Source organism: Diabrotica virgifera, chromosome 3 (genome assembly GCF_917563875.1).
Source record: "Diabrotica virgifera virgifera chromosome 3, PGI_DIABVI_V3a".
Lineage (NCBI taxonomy): Eukaryota > Metazoa > Arthropoda > Insecta > Coleoptera > Chrysomelidae > Diabrotica > Diabrotica virgifera.
The window spans coordinates 2,196,987-2,213,552 of NC_065445.1; the positions used below are offsets into that span (position 1 = coordinate 2,196,987).

Sequence of the window (16,566 nt, forward strand, 5' to 3'; positions counted from 1 at the left end):
GTTAACCTCTTCAAGTGTCTTCAATCAATCAAATATATAATTTTTTTCTTTTAATGCCAAAAGTATAATCTATGCAAAAATAAAATCTTTATAATACTTTAAATAATAATCTAGCCTGATACGTCTTTAAAGATAATAAACAAAACAAGTGGATTATTGTTGGTAGTAATATTTTGTAAAGCATATGGGAAACATGTCGCAAAAAGATTCTAAAGTGAATGTGGCAGGGCAAAATCACCAAACTCACCATACCCATAGGGATGGTAATGTTATTTCGGAAATTTTAAGGGTAAGCAGGATTAAAATATACATAGAAATTATAATTTTATTCTATTGTGTGTTTTTTAATGTGTTTGTTTAATAAAAAAACGAATGAGATAAATTTTATGTTCGATTTTGTTAGAACTTTCGCTCTGCCTTGTTTAGATTTTTTTTTATTTCGACAATGTGTCTCGACTGCTAATGGTCATTGACACAGGTACAATTTACATTTTTTACATATTTATATTTTTAATAATTTTACATCTGTGTATATTTATTGGCAAAACAATTTTTTAAATTGTATAACTTTGTGTTTGTTAAAAAGTTTAGTACATTTTTGTAGTTGCTGTTTTTCTTCTTCTTCTTTTTGTGTGGACTGAAATTGTAAATGCCGGTACTACTTCATTTGGTTGTCAAATATGGATGCTGGAACAATCAATATGGAGGAACATATATTGTTACTCCAAATTTGACATCCAAATGAAGTAGTACTGCCATTTATAATTTGTTTAATCTGTTTTTTCCTTTGTCCAGTGTGTGTTAAATGTTATTTGTTAAATTTGCCATCACTCCCATCAAACAATAAATGTCACATTCTAATAGGATATCTTCCTGATTTGACGAACCTCCCCTGATAATGCTCTAGGAGCGAAAGTATACTTGGGCAATATTTAATAAATTAGGTGCTTGATATCTGCCTTTTTTTCAGTAAATTTACTCTGTTGACATTCAGTTTATTGGTCGTTCCATTTTACTCTTCTGTTTCTTACCCTGTTCTTATGTTCTCCACCTTGCACATCCATCGTATATTTGTACTTCCAGCTCTGTACGATATTGTGTTATCATATCATCGATTTGTTGAGTCTGTGTCAGGTCGTGTTTCTGCCGCGTATGTCATTATTGGTCTGGTGAATTGTAAATTCTTCCTTTCATTTCTTTCCCAATGTTTTTTGTTTCTTCATATTGTTTCATTCAGGCAACCTGCAGCTCTGTTTGTTTCATTAACTTGATCTTCCACTTCTGTTTCGAGCTTTCCGTAGCTAGATAGTGTGATGCCTAGATATTTAAACTCCTTAACTTGTTCTACCATTTGACCGGCTGACCCTCCAGCTCTAATTTACATCTTAGTGGATTTGCTATTATAACCATGCTTATTGTCTTTTTTGGGGAAATTAACAGTAAATTCTCTGGAGGTTATATTAAATTGGTTCGGCATACGTTGTATAATTTTCACTTTGAGAGATTAGTCATCATCACCTGCATAACAGATTATTTTAAGTTATTTTTCTCCCATTTGGTATACTTTTTAAGTTCTTATCTATTTTATTATTTCATTCATGATCAGGTTGAACAATAGAATACTTTGGGAACCCACCTGTTTTATCCCAATACCAGCTTCAGTTGGATCAGTTAGTTCCTTTTCTCCTTTTGCTTTTATTGTGTTGTTCTGGTAGATATTTTCGATCGTTTTAATTATTTCTACAGGTGTCTCTCGTACATACAAACAATGAATAATTTAATTTGGCCCTGTCGAATGCCTTCTTAGTTTAGTGAAAATTTTAGTGAATAAACTGCATACAGTTCGAAAGTTAAAACGAAAAGTTTCGTTAGAGTTAATTGATTAATACTAAATGTGTATAAATATGTGTCAAATATAGTGAATAGGGCTTTTCATAGACTCTCATTTGTTTTGCTCTTCTGCCATATGTTGTATAATCTGTATATGTATATATGAATAGTATATGGAGCTTCTCAGAGGTCTTTTTCCGGGCGACATAATAGACCAAGAGTCAGCGCTGAAAAATCTCTTTGAATTTACTAAAGCTAGATTTTTCACAGTTGATTACTGTGAGTGGGTAGAGAAACATACTGCGTTCGGTCAAGCGAAACGTAGAACAGGGGTTACTGAGAGGGTATCAAAGTTGCTTTAGTACGAAGGTAATTAAAACCATTTACTAAGGCTGAAAATCAGTACACACATTTTAAATTAAATATAAATAAAAGTTATTATAGTCGGTCAGCTGTATGACGGGACAGAGCCGGTCGGTCGGCCCCAATAGTCATGGATTTACTTGAAATTTTCGCAGAAGGTAGGGAATAGTCCAAGGATCATTTTCTATATCATGTTGCTATTATACGCTAAAACCTTGGGGGTAGTTGCCTCCCTATCTCGGGGGTGGGAATTTTTTATTACATTTTAACCATGTAATTCGATGGAAAAAGTGATTATAAGACAAAACTGTTTTTTACATTTTCTTCGTAAAACTAATATTTTTCGAGTTCTTCGCGCTTGAAAATAACAGTTTATCGACGAAAAAATCGAATTTTTTAGAGGGTTTTTTGAGAATACCTCGAAAAATATACATTAATAAAAAAACTGTAGATATCAAAATTGTAGCTTTTAGCAACACAAACCAAATTCTTTAAGACCAATACAAACTGAGATACGGCATGTTAAAGGTTAGCTTTTTTCGACAAATGCATAATTTGAAATATTCAAAGCCAAATAATGGGAAAAATTTGCATTTTTCGAGGAAAACTTACATAACCTTTTTTTAAGTATACAATTGGCCCTTAAAAAAAAGTAATAAAAAGTTTCTAGCATGAAAATTAAGCGACTTATAATCAAAAAAATATCGGTACCTGCTTTTCTCTACGAAAAAATCAGTGTGAAAACAACCCCCTAACTATCTTCCTAATTCAAAATTGGTCTTCACCTTTTAGACCAGGGCGCATCTGTAAAAATATTAGTACATTTGGACGTTGAGAGGTGACTCAAATTTTTTTGCAGAAATTGCTTGAAAATAAATCAAATAATAATATTTGAGTTATCCTCCCTCTCAAAAAGGTCCGGAACATTGTTTAAATAATCAAAATGTCAAAAAATTAAGGAAAAATTCGATTTTTTTCTTCGTTTTTTGATTATAACTTTAAAAGTATTCATTTCCGAGAAAAGTTGTACTGACGTAAAAGTTGCGTAATCAAATTTCCTACAATATAGAATTAGTTAAAAATTTAAAAAATAGTCACCCTTGTTGCAAAATAGCAATAATTGCGAAAAACCCATACAAAAACAAGTATTTGCATTTTACGTTTTTCAACCATTTATGCTACACTTAGGACCTTCATATTTCACCCACAAAAACTTTATGATACGATAAAATATTGCTGTAAGTTTCATTAAGATCAGTTCAATAGATTTTGCAAAATAAAATTTGCAATCCAGCTTTCGTAAAAAAAATTCATTTTTTGAAAATGTTACAGGACTGAAAGTAAAGCAGATAGCAAGTTGAATTTTTTTTTTGCATATAGAAGTCTACTGTACCTTTCATTTGCAATTTTGCAAAATTAAAATCGATTAACACCACGGCGTCAGGAAATTTTTTAAATAAACATTAATTATTACTGCTACGCGCAGGACAGCGGATAGTTTCCTCTGATTGGGCATTCCAGTGACCTTTGATAATGATTGATACATTTTAATTTTTATTAAATTTCGATATAAATAAATAAATTTGTTTATTGCAAAATAAAAACACATACTCTATCCTTGAAAATAACACTTTTATTAGCAAATACTTTCTTTGTTCATATATTTTAACTTAAAAAATAAAAGTTTATTATTTTTAAACATATGCAATTGTTTAAATAATTTTTAACAAACAATAATAACATTAGTTTGATTTTTGTGGAATTAAAATATTAAAATACAACAAAATATAGAGTAAGAAAATAATATATTAGATAAAGATGGGAAGAAATTTTGGTGGAAATCAACTTGTGTGAATCGAACACCGCTGTCCTGCGCGTAGCACCAAAAATTATTGTTTATTTAAAAAATGTCCTGACGCCGTGTTAATTAATCGATTTTAATTTTGCAAATTGGAAATGAAAGGTACAGTACACTTCTATAAGCAAAAATAATTTCAACTTTCTATCTGCTTTATTTTCAGTCCTGTAACATTTTGAAAAAATTAATTTTTTTTGCGAAAGCTGGATTGCAAAATTTATTTTGCAAAATCTATTGAACTGATCTTAATGAAACTTACAGCAATATTTTATCGTATCATAAAGTTTTTGTGGGTGAAATATGAAGGTCCTAAGTGTAGCATAAATGGTTGAAAAACGTAAAATGCGAATACTTGTTTTTGTATGGTTTTTTCGCAATTATTGCTATTTTGCAACTAGGGTGACTATTTTTTAAATTTTTAACCAATTCCATGTTATAGAAAATTTAATTACGCAACTTTTATGTCAGTACAACTTTTCTCGAAAATGAATACTTTTAAAGTTATAATCAAAAAACGAAGAAAAAAATCGAATTTTTCCTTAATTTTTTGACATTTTGATTATTTAAACAATGTTCCGGACCTTTTTGAGAGGGAGGATAACTCAAATATTATTATTTGATTTATTTTCAAGCAATTTCTGCAAAAAAATTTGAGTCACCTCTCAACGTCCATCTCAAAACAGATGCGCCCTGGACTATTTCTGTAGTTCCTTTTATATTCATAATATCAATACACTTAAGGAGTTTGACCTATTTAAAATGCCTAATTTTGGAAAAATTGGAGTTTAAAGAATAATTCGTTTTTTGCAAATTGGTATTTTTCACCTTTTACTTCAAAATATCTCCGAAAATACTGAAGATACGAAAAAAATTATAAACAACTAATTTGTAGCTTTTTTAATGACTGAAATTACCCTGTGCATAGATTTTCATTACAGTGAATAGTTTGCCAGATATAGCTGTTTAAAACCTCCATTTACCAGCAAACACCCCCTTATTCGAGCCTTTTAAACCCGCCCCAATTAAAAACTAAGGGATCTTACGGAATTTAATTTACACAGTCTTATAGCTCTTTAAAAATCCGACAAAATCATTTTTGAAGAAACTTTTTATCGCCAAAAATGTATAGAATATTTTTTGAGGTATTCTCAAAAAACACTCTAAAAAAGTCGATTTTTTCGTCGAAAAAGTGTTATTTTCAAGCGCAAATAACTCGAAAAATATTAGTTTTACGAAGAAAATGTAAAAAACATTTTTTTCTTGGAATCACTTTTTCCATCGCATTACATGGTTAAAATGTAATAAAAAATTGCCATCCCGAGATGGGGTGGCAACCACCCCAAGGTTTTAGCGTATGATAACAGCATGATATATAAAATGATCCTTGGACTATTCCCTACCTTCTGTGAAAATTTCAAGTAAATCCATGCTGGACGAAAAAATTGCGAGCCAAAATGCTTCATTTCCTCAATCGACTATTAAGGCCGACCGACCGGCTCTGTCCCGTCATACAGCTGACCGACTATAATAACTTTTATTTATATTTAATTTAGAATGTGTGTACTGATTTTCAGCCTTAGTAAATGGATTTAATTACCTTCGTAGGAAAGCAACTTTGATACCCTCTCAGTAACCCCTGTTCTACGTTTCGCTTGACCGACCGCAGTATGTTTCTCTACACACTCACAGTAATCAACTGTGAAAAATCTAGCTTTAGTAAATTCAAAGAGATTTTTCAGCGCTGCCTCTCCGTCTACAAGTGACGTGAAGAAAAAAGGTACGTCCGTGATACATACCATTTATAATATTTGTTCCAGTAGTTGATAGATGGCGCTATATGTAATCGAAAAAAAAAGAATTAGGTAGTTACCCATTATTTACCTATTACATACACGAGTATAATTTAAAGTTCTTCTTAGTCTTTCAGTGTGTCATGTGTCATTAACACGTTGACGGACAATACGTCAAATATATAAGCAAGTGTTGTGACACTATTATGTATTTTGCAAAGTAGAATAGGGAAAAATGCAACGTCTGTAGACGTTGTGTCACATTACATCAATGGAAATTAGACGTCTATAGACGTCATGTCCGTCAACGTGTTAATGACGTAATATATGATTTTAAGAATGTAGAGAATCATAGCATGACATTTTAGTTAAATCTGACAGTTATCAGAATCGTATAATCGTAATTTGGTATAAAAACAAATCAATTGTGTTTATTTCATTTATAAAAAGGTATGTTCTTTGATTTGTATAGTCTTATAAATTGTACAGATTATAGTCGCATAGATAATAAATAAATCATTTTTTGTTCGATTAAAGCGCCATCTATCAAAAACTAGAATAAATGTTATAAATTATTTTAATCACGGACGTATCTTTTTTTCTGTCACTTCCAACTTAATGCGTTAGAAAGAAATCGAAAAACTGTGACGCACTGAAAGATACATCTGAGAAGGTGTATATACCTACGCAGATTATACAACATATGATAGAGGCTCGAAACAAACAAGAGTCGTTGAAAAGCCCTATATTGAAGGCAAGGTGTAAAAAAGGGGTGCATCACTGGATGTCTCTTTGTATGTTATAACACTTGAATTTTCAGTACTATTACTTATTGTCTATTATCTACTTAAATATTTAGGTTGAGATTGTATCTAGATAGATTATAAGAATGTCTATAGATAGATTGCAATAAATCCAAAAGGATTTATGTTTAAGATGATGTATTTTTACTATACGAGATCGTTGATGCACTATGATTGGTTTTCTTTATATTACAAGTGAAGTGAATACGTTTCTTAATTACATTGTCCATGAACAACATGTACTCTCATCCAACCTTAGTTGTCACAATCATACAGCGCAGTGGTACTTTTCATTGGCCATCGGCCTATTATATATCTCCCACTTTCCCACTACTCTTCGCGTTTTCCTTCAAATGCAAATAACCCAAACAAAGAGAAAAATACTGTCTATAAAAACAACAACTTTATCAGAGATTATCAGTTTCGTTATCAAATTGGGTTCAAAAAATGTGAAGATCACTTAGTAAAAATAAACTTAAATCAGTACTTTTTGTTCCAATAACAAATACCTCAATATAATAATAAAATAATGCCTCAAGGTCTGAATACAATTAGTGTGAATGCGCCCATGACGGTAAGTGAAAACACATCCATGTTGGTCTTCTATGTAGTTGGTAAATAGACTTGATATTTGTTTTTATTCAACAAATATGTCTCATCTCAAAACAGTAAGTTATTTAAGCTCCAAATATTGTAGTAATATCTTGATTCTTTCCGTAAAACGGGATACTATCTGTTTCTTTGTTCATGACAATAGGTTGTATACATATAGTGGTACTCGAAAAGGGTATTAGATATGTACGTTGATTGAAATATTATTAATACATCAATCAACGATATGTATTAGAAAATGTTTATTCTATTTTTTTTTGTTAATATTGTATTACTACTACTACATGTCACATGTCGTTTCCTGTTACATGACTTCCAATCGCCACTTCTTCCGATTGGTACACGACAATTAGACCGAAAGCAGTAGACCGAACTCATTAGACCGAAAAGCACTTTACCGAAACCTCACTAGACCGAACAGCATTAGACCGAAATGGTATCAACATAAATAATTAAAAAATATTGCAGTAAATTATGCTAATATTTTGTATATCTGTCTTTTTGTTTATTGTATTTTTTTGTATTATTTTATATAAAGACTGTGTAAATTGTTACTCTGTACATGTACACAATGTACAGTTAGGCCAGGGTAATAAGACAAAAATATACCCTGTTCGTGACACTTCAGCAGCCAGGGTACTGAAGCGTTTTTTCGACAAGTAATACTCATAGGAACAGATTGTAACTATTTCCTGCGTAGGATCTGGCGGCCATTTTTATTTATAAACTGTAAAATTAACTGTCAAAAAATGGCATTTCTCCTTTTTTTTTTCCAAATTAATGGAGAACAGTGAAACTTATGATTTTTTTAGTACAAATATCTTTGAGATTATGGAAAAAGCTGTAAAATGACATATTACAAAGTTTGATATAGGTACTCATTTATTGTTAATACAATTGCGAAAAAAGGTCTGAATTGCAAAAAAAAAAATATTTTCGCAATAACTGTTGTAAATATTAGTGTACAGGTTTGAAATTTTTGTCAAATGAGGGTTCTTTGGTGCTTAATATGTGATAAAAATTTCAAAGCGATTCATTCAATTGTTTAAATTTTATTCGAATTGTTTATCTCAGAGAGCATTTTTTTGCAATAACATAAGTCAGAAAAAAATAACGTTAGAACCATTCCACAGGTGTCAAATGGATATATTTATATATGGCTATATTTTCAACTTGGTTTAAAAAAAAGAATGTGTGTGTACTTTGTACGCACGTAAGAAGTTATACTTCTATTATATGATTTAAACGAAATTAATATACTTTTTATTTATATTTTGTTTAAATATTAAACTAATTTATACTTACTACTTCTCAAACATTTTTATTAGAACAGTGCCAAAAATTAAAATAATAAAAGAATAAAACACACACAAACACATTAAACAAGCCACAAATGATGTCTGAACATTAATTGTCGAAAATTTTTTTAACTAAATACGTATTTTCTGAAAATACAATTATATTATAATAAATATACTTACAATCATAAAATGTATTAAAAAAAACAAAAAAGAAAGTTTCTATTGGGACTCGAACCAGCGCTGATAACAGCGGTTGGTATTGGAATTCATTCGCCTTCTCCGCTTAGCCACGGACACTATGTGTCATTATTTACGAAGATCGACTAACTAAACGGATTAAACTTGTGATATTTTGATATTTTGAAAATTGATCAAATTATTTTAATTTTGAATTGAAATGATTTAGAATTGAAAAAATACAACAAAACATAGAGTAAAAAAAAACAATATATTAGGTGACTACTGATAGAAATTTTGATGGTAATCAAATTATATAAATAAAAGTATTACATACTATGTATTTTGGCAGATCAAATAGGTAGGTTTATACTCATGATACATTAACAATTATTACGTACCTGTTGCTTTTAAAAACTATTTAAAAGTCACTACAATATTATAAACTTTTTTGTTTCTGTCCTCACAACAATAAAACTAATATATTATACATTTGTTTACCTTTACCTCCAAACCACAGCTGCCATATCGGATAATTTTTGACATGTCATTTGAACATCCAATCAGAACAAAGTTATAATGCGCATGCGCCGGGCTGATAGGTTTTAACATATAAAAAATCACCCTCTATCGCCGGTAAAGAAGTATAACTTCAAAAAGCGAATAAAAAATGCATTTATTAGTAACAAATAATTATGCAAAAGTATCGTAAATATTTCCTTATAAACTTTTTGAATAACTTTTTCCAAAAAAATAACTTTTTTACCCTGTTTTAAGTGCACCACTACCAAGTAATGTTATTTATACCATAATTGATAAAAAATTGTAATAAATATATACAGTACGTCCATAAAGTAACGAATAAATTCATTATTTCATAAACCGGCGACACTAAGGAAAAATCCCGAAACAGGTCGATTTTTATTTTTAAATTCCGATTTTTTGGCATATATATCATACCAGTGACGTCATCCATCTGGGCGTGATGACGTAATCGATGATTTTTTTAAATGAGAATAGGGGTCATGTGATAGCTCATTTGAAAGGGTATTCAATTCTCTATTCACTAATATAAATATAAACATAATTATTTATACAAGGTGTTCAAAAAAACATTTTTTTCATTAAAATAATTGAGACAAAAAGAAGAATGTATGTAATTTACTTAATTCAAAATACGTTTTACGGTTGTCAGAAGACAGAAAAAATATTTATTTGACAAATAAATATTGTTTTTCGCTTAAATTCAATGTGAAAGCTGCCACCCACCTGTCTCTTGGCAGTTTAAACATTTCGTCTAAGCGAAAATCAATGTTTATTTGTCAAATAATTTTTTTTCTGTTTTCTGATAGTAGTAAAATGTATTTTAAATTAAATAAATTACGTATATTCTTCTTTTTGTCTCACTTATTTTAATTAAAAAATGAACACCCTGTATAAATAATTATTTTAATGTTTATATTATTGGATAGAGAATTGAATACCCTTTCAAATGAGCTATCATATGACCCCTATTCTCATTTAAAAAAATCATCGATTACGTCATCACGCCCAGATGGATGACGTCACTAGTATAATATATATGCCAAAAAATCTTAATTTAAAAACAAAAATCGACCTGTTTCGGGATTTTTCCTTAAAGTCGCTGGTTTACGAAATAACGAATTTATGCGTTACTTTATGGACGCACTGTATAATTTCGTATATAACAAAATAAAAAGTTTATAAGGAAAGATTTACGATACTTTTGCATAATTATTTATTACTAATAAATGCATTTTTATTTGCTTTTTTTAAACCAAGTTGAAAATATAGCTCATGCTCTTTCATTTGACACCTGTGGAATGGTTCTAACGTCATTTCTTTCTGACTTATGTTATTGCAAAAAAAAAAGAATGTGTGTGTACTTTGTACGCACGTAAGAAGTTATACTTCTATTATATGATTTAAACGAAATTAATATACTTTTTATTTATATTTTGTTTAAATATTAAACTAATTTATACTTACTACTTCTCAAACATTTTTATTAGAACAGTGCCAAAAATTAAAATAATAAAAGAATAAAACACACACAATCACATTAAACAAGCCACAAATGATGTCTGAACATTAATTGTCGAAAATTTTTTTAACTAAATACGTATTTTCTGAAAATACAATTATATAATAAATATACTTACAATCATAAAATGTATTAAAAAAAAAAAAACAAAAAAGAAAGTTTCTATTGGGACTCGAACCAGCGCTGATAAGAGCGGTTGGTATTGGAATTCATTCGCCTTCTCCGCTTAGCCACGGACACTATGTGTCATTATTTACGAAGATCGACTAACAAAACGGATTAAACTTGTAATATTTTGATATTTTGAAAATTGATCAAATTATTTTAATTTTGAATTGAAATGATTTAGAATTGAAAAAATACAACAAAACATAGAGTAAAAAATCAATATATTAGGTGAATATTGATAGAAATTTTGATGGTAATCAAATTATATAAATAAAAGTATTACATACTATGTATTTTGGCAGATCAAATAGGTAGGTTAATACCCATGATACATTAACAATTATTACGTACCTGTTGCTTTTAAAAACTATTTAAAAGTCACTACAATATTATAAACTTTTTTGTTTCTGTCCTCACAACAATAAAACTAATATATTATACATTTGTTTACCTTTACCTTTACCTCCAAACCACAGCTGCCATATCGGATAATTTTTGACATGTCATTTTAACATCCAATCAGAACAAAGTTATAATGCGCATGCGCCGGGCTGATAGGTTTTAACATATAAAAAAATCACCCTCTATCGCCGGTAAAGAAGTATAACTTCAAAAATGCTCTCTGGGATAAACAATTTGAATGAAATTTAAACAATTCAATGAATCGCTTTGAAATTTTTATCACATATTAAACACCACAGAACCCTTATATGACAAAAATTTTAAAGCTGTGCACTAATTTTTACAATAGATATTGCTAAATAATTTTTTTTGCAATTCCGACCTTTTTTCGCAATTATATTAACAATAAATGAGTATATCAAACTTTGTAATACGTCATTTTAAAGCTTTTTCCATAATCTCAAAGATATTTGTACTAAAAAACCATAAATTTCACTGTCTTCCATTGATTTGAAAAAAAAGGGAAAAATGCTATTTTTTGACACCTATTGTTTATAGGTACAATTTGCTTACAATAGTTTACAATTTGCTCTTATAGGTATTACCTGTCGAAAAAACGCTTTAGTTCCCTGGCTGCTCGAGTGTCATGGAAAAAACCTTATTACCCTGGACTAAGTCTAATATGAAATAATTTTCGTCCATTAAACAGATTAGTGAAGGTAAAAATAAATTAAGAGTAGAGTGACGTTAACACCATTTTAACTGTTTCTAATAACCATCCAAATAACATTTAGTTGTAATTACATTTGGTCTTCTGCTTTTCGGTCTCCTACTGTTCGGTCTACTGAGGTCTCGGTAAAGTGCTTTTCGGTCTAATGATTTCGGTATCTTTACAGTAAACCCGTCCGATTGTTCCATAGGTCATCTATGCTTTTCTCTCAGCTCTTTGTTTATTCCTTCGCTTCAGCTTGTTCTCAGCCTACCTCCTTTTCTCTTTTTTTTCTAGTTGCCATTATAGTATTTTCTTTGGTATTCGTTATTCATCCATCCATTCTTTATATATGTCCGAACCAGATAAGTTGTTTTCTTCCTGATAAGTCATATGTGATTGTTTGATTGATTCCCATTATTTCTCTAATGAGTTCGTTGGTAATCCTTTCTCTTCTAGATCTTCCTGTCGCTCTTCTGCATGCATCCGCTTTACTACTGGCGTCTTCTCCGTATTTTCCTAGTATTTCATCCTCAACTTTCCTTCCGACTCTACTGTTATCCCCCATTAATATTATTTCCCGCGATTGACTTATTTTTGATATTTCTTCGTAAAGCCGTTCAAAAAATGCCTCTTTTACGTTGGCTAGTGTGTCGTTATTATTTGCGTTTACACCCATAACTGTTAGTTTATATCCGTGAAGACACATATTTACTTTAATTAATCTTTCACGCATAGCTTCTAAAGCTTTTATGAACTTTCTTAGTCTTCTGTAACTCATCAAAGAAATTTCCTGTTGTACTCTGCATTCTTTTGGTACTCCACTGTAGAAATAATTATATTTTCCTTGATTTTCAGAGCCGGTCCACTTCTTTTTCGTATATCTATTTTGAGCCTCTTTTAAGCTCTGTTAATTCACGTAAGACTTCATTAAGTTTTTTTGATATACCTTAAAAGTTTCATGTACCTACCAAGAAATCTTTCCGAAGTCTTTTTCGAAGCTTATGTCGCTTTGTTGTTCCATCCTATTCCGATGCGTTTTATTGGCTCTTTTAACATTTTTTTATTTTTAATAAGTACTGGGGAGTTCGCCTTAAACACCAACCTGGAGGACCAGGGGTTTTGGTTCAGAATCTTCTTCTCCTAAACGGATTGCGGTGAGAGGATTTCCCTATCTGCCAACCGGGAGACACGCCCTCTAGGTGTTACCGACTCCCCGAGAGGTTAATATTTTATTCTTCTTCTTATGCTTGTTGCAGATCTGTCGATTTGTTAACTCCGTGGTTGAAGTATTTCTTGAGAGGTAGACTGCCAGCTATCTCTCGATCTTTTTGGTGGTCTTCCCGGTGGACGCTTGCCTGCTGGTTTTCCTTCTAGCGCAATTCTTGGTAGTATGTGCTCCTTCACTCTTTTTAGATGACTAAACTATTCTATTCGTCTTTGCCTACCCCATCGACTGCATCTTGCACGCTACATTGTTCCCTGATGATGTTGTTTCGTATTCTATCTCTTCTTGTCTTCCCTGCTATTGCTCTTAACGTCTTCATTTCGGCTGTTCGTAGCATGCTTTTGGCTTTATTGGTGTCTTCTCTCGATTCAATGCAGTAGGTCATAACAGGTCTGATGCAAGTTTTATAAATTCTAACTTTGCTGTCCATTCTCATATATGGGTTATTCCAGACCACATCTCTTAAACATCCAGTCAAGATAGCGGCATTGTTAATTTGTCCTCTTAGGTCTCTGGCTGGGTCATGATAACTTGATAAGTCTACACCTAGAGATTTGAACTAGTTTAGCTGTTCTATGGGTTTCCCCTCTACCACGAGCTTGCATCTAATTGGATCTTTCGCAATGGTAATGCATTTGGTTTTCTGCGTGGAAATGTTCATGTTGATGTCGTCGACATACTTGGAAGAATCGATATAGTTGTCTTTGTAGGTCATCCTCTTCCTCTGCAATCAGGGCTGCATCATTCGCCTAGCCCACTATACTGATTCTACTGTGATCGAGTCTGTATCCTAATTGTAGCGATTCCACATTTTCTATTATTTCATCCATTAGCATATTGAATAGACATGGACCGAGGCTGTCTCCCTGCCTGATTCCCCCTGGTGATGGTATGTTGGCCGTAGTGGTGTCGTTTGTTTTAATTTTTGTCGTGTTGTTATTGTTCATTTGTTTTATGACTTCAATAATGTTTACCAGTATCCTTGTTTGCTTCATTTTCTGTAATATGTCGCTAAGTCTGACTCTGTTAAATGCTTTGGTCTACGAAGCAAATATATGCGGGTTTGTTATATTCTATCGACTTCTCTTTCACTTGTTTCATGACAAATATTTTATTACAGTCCATAAAAGACTCGACCTGAAAAAATTTTTTTTCAGATTATTTTTTGACAGTTTGTTGATTATTTTTTATTTTTCAGAGTACACTAGACGTCAATAAATACGCAACTAAAAAGACAATTGCTCAAGGACTTTTGGACATTGCTCTATTGACTGCAAATGCATCTCAATTGAAGTTTATCTTACAAGTTGGAGAAGAACATCAATTTTATCTTTTAATGTTGATATTGATATCAACCAGCATAATATTACAAGTGAGTAAAGGATGTTATTAATATTAGATTCTTTTGTATTATTAAATAATCTCATAACTTTTTGTTTCTTTTACTATTTAAAATTTTCCAACTTTTCATTCTAAGCCTATCCTTATTCTATTTGTTTTGCTGTCCTATAACTTCAGGTACATACATAATCATTTCTGAATTGTTATATTTAATCATTTCTTATTTCACTTAGGGCGCTTGTTCGAACGCTAATCAATAAGTTGATTATAATCAAGTCCCCTTAACAACCATCAAATAAAAAAATCCGTTGTTCGTACGCCAATCAGTTGATTGTAATCAATTATATTAATTATCATTACGATAATTAACATAATTAATTGATTAATTAATTATTAATTAACATAACAATGATTAACATAATTGATTAACTAATCAATTAATCTCATAATTATTGTAATCAATTATGTTTTCAGCAACACAATCAAAGCTGACATTGACAGTTGGTGACAGTAATTAAATATTTGATAATGATCAGTTGATTCCATTTTTGATTACCGTTCGAACAACCGGCCCTTAATCATTGTTTGAAATGTTTCTTTCATCTTTCCATTATATCTTTGTCATTGGTTAATATTGTTCAAGTTTTGTTTGGCTAGCTTTATTTCTTTGCTGCTTTGTAGGCTTTTCAGTATTCTATAAAACAGTTTTATATTTTTTTACTGTTTCTTCCATTGTTTCTTCAAACTTTTTCTTTTTCTCATTTTTGACTATTCCTTTAACTTTTATTCTCTGGAATATATTCTTTCCACCATTTCTTCTTTTTTTATTTCGATTTTTACCTCCTTATAATGTCCATTTTTTTCCCTATTATTTATTATGGTCCCACATACTAGTTTTGCTGTATTTATCATAGCATTTCTAAATTTTCCCCATTCTTCTTTTATTATTTCTGTCATTTCTCCTTCTTTGCCCATTTCCGTCTCTAACTCCTCCTTATATCTGATTTTGCGTTTTCTTCCCTTAGTTTATGTATTTTAATAATTTTCTTGTATTTCTTATTCCTGTCTTTTTTCTTTTCATTTCCATTTTTAATATAATATTATCTAAACTGTTCTAGGTTATTCAAGCTGCCCTGTGTGTAATTTTGGGAGGATCATACGATATAAATAAAGAACATCATCAAGACAATGCAAATAAAACAAACAATATCATAATGGTGGTAAATATTGTCATCATGGCAGTAAATGTGATAATAAATTCCTTTGAAATGAAGAGTGAATATCTGATAAATATGTTTCACGCAGCAAAAACTTCAACAACAACAATAGCTTCAACAATCAAATCATAATATAGATAGCAAGAAGAAAAAATTAGATATAAAATTTTTTTACTAATGACATTTTCGTAGACGTGTATATTAAAAATAAAAATAATCTAGGATAGAAGATTAATTGCGTATATATTTTCCTTTTTAATCACTTTTATGTATTTTTTGGCGCTAGCTACATTTCTAGCAGATGTACCTATTTATTTTTGTATAAAAAATTGTTTTTTAATAATATAAAATATATTTTTTAATAAGTATTATTTTTATGAAATAAAGATATATTATTATGTACTTCAAAATATTGATCTGGTATATGTTTTAACAGTATTCCTACTAATTCACTCATCATCGTTCCCTTTGCCTTAATTTGTGAATAGCTGTGAATATAATAATAATTGCAAAAAAGCCAACTCAAAGAATATTTCTCTAGTAGCTTCTATATTGGTACATATCAATATCTATTCACTTTGCCAAGCTTGCCTAAAAGTCTCCCCCCTCCCTCAAACTTTTCTTTGGTCTTTTTCTACTTCTTCCAGGAACCCACAGGAACATGACCAAACAATCAATTGGTGTCTCCCTATACTTTCCATT

General features: G+C 30.6%; 1 protein-coding gene across 3 annotated transcripts; it reads left to right on the forward strand.

The window, feature by feature from the left end:
• LOC114324443 (ninjurin-A) lies at positions 1–16,276 on the forward strand. 3 transcript variants are annotated; one of them, XM_028272300.2, is made up of 3 exons: positions 1–289; positions 14,505–14,678; positions 15,766–16,276. In XM_028272300.2, the coding sequence occupies exons 1-3, from the start codon at positions 185–187 to the stop codon at positions 15,994–15,996; spliced, it is 510 nt and encodes a 169-aa protein (XP_028128101.1). In that variant the 5' UTR covers positions 1–184; the 3' UTR covers positions 15,997–16,276. The 3 variants fall into 3 exon arrangements, with proteins under 3 accessions (XP_028128101.1, XP_028128102.1, XP_028128103.1); XM_028272301.2 differs by lacking the exon at positions 1–289 and adding an exon at positions 6,985–7,218; XM_028272302.2 differs by lacking the exon at positions 1–289 and adding an exon at positions 7,191–7,312.
• The last annotated feature ends 290 nt before the right edge of the window (positions 16,277–16,566 follow it).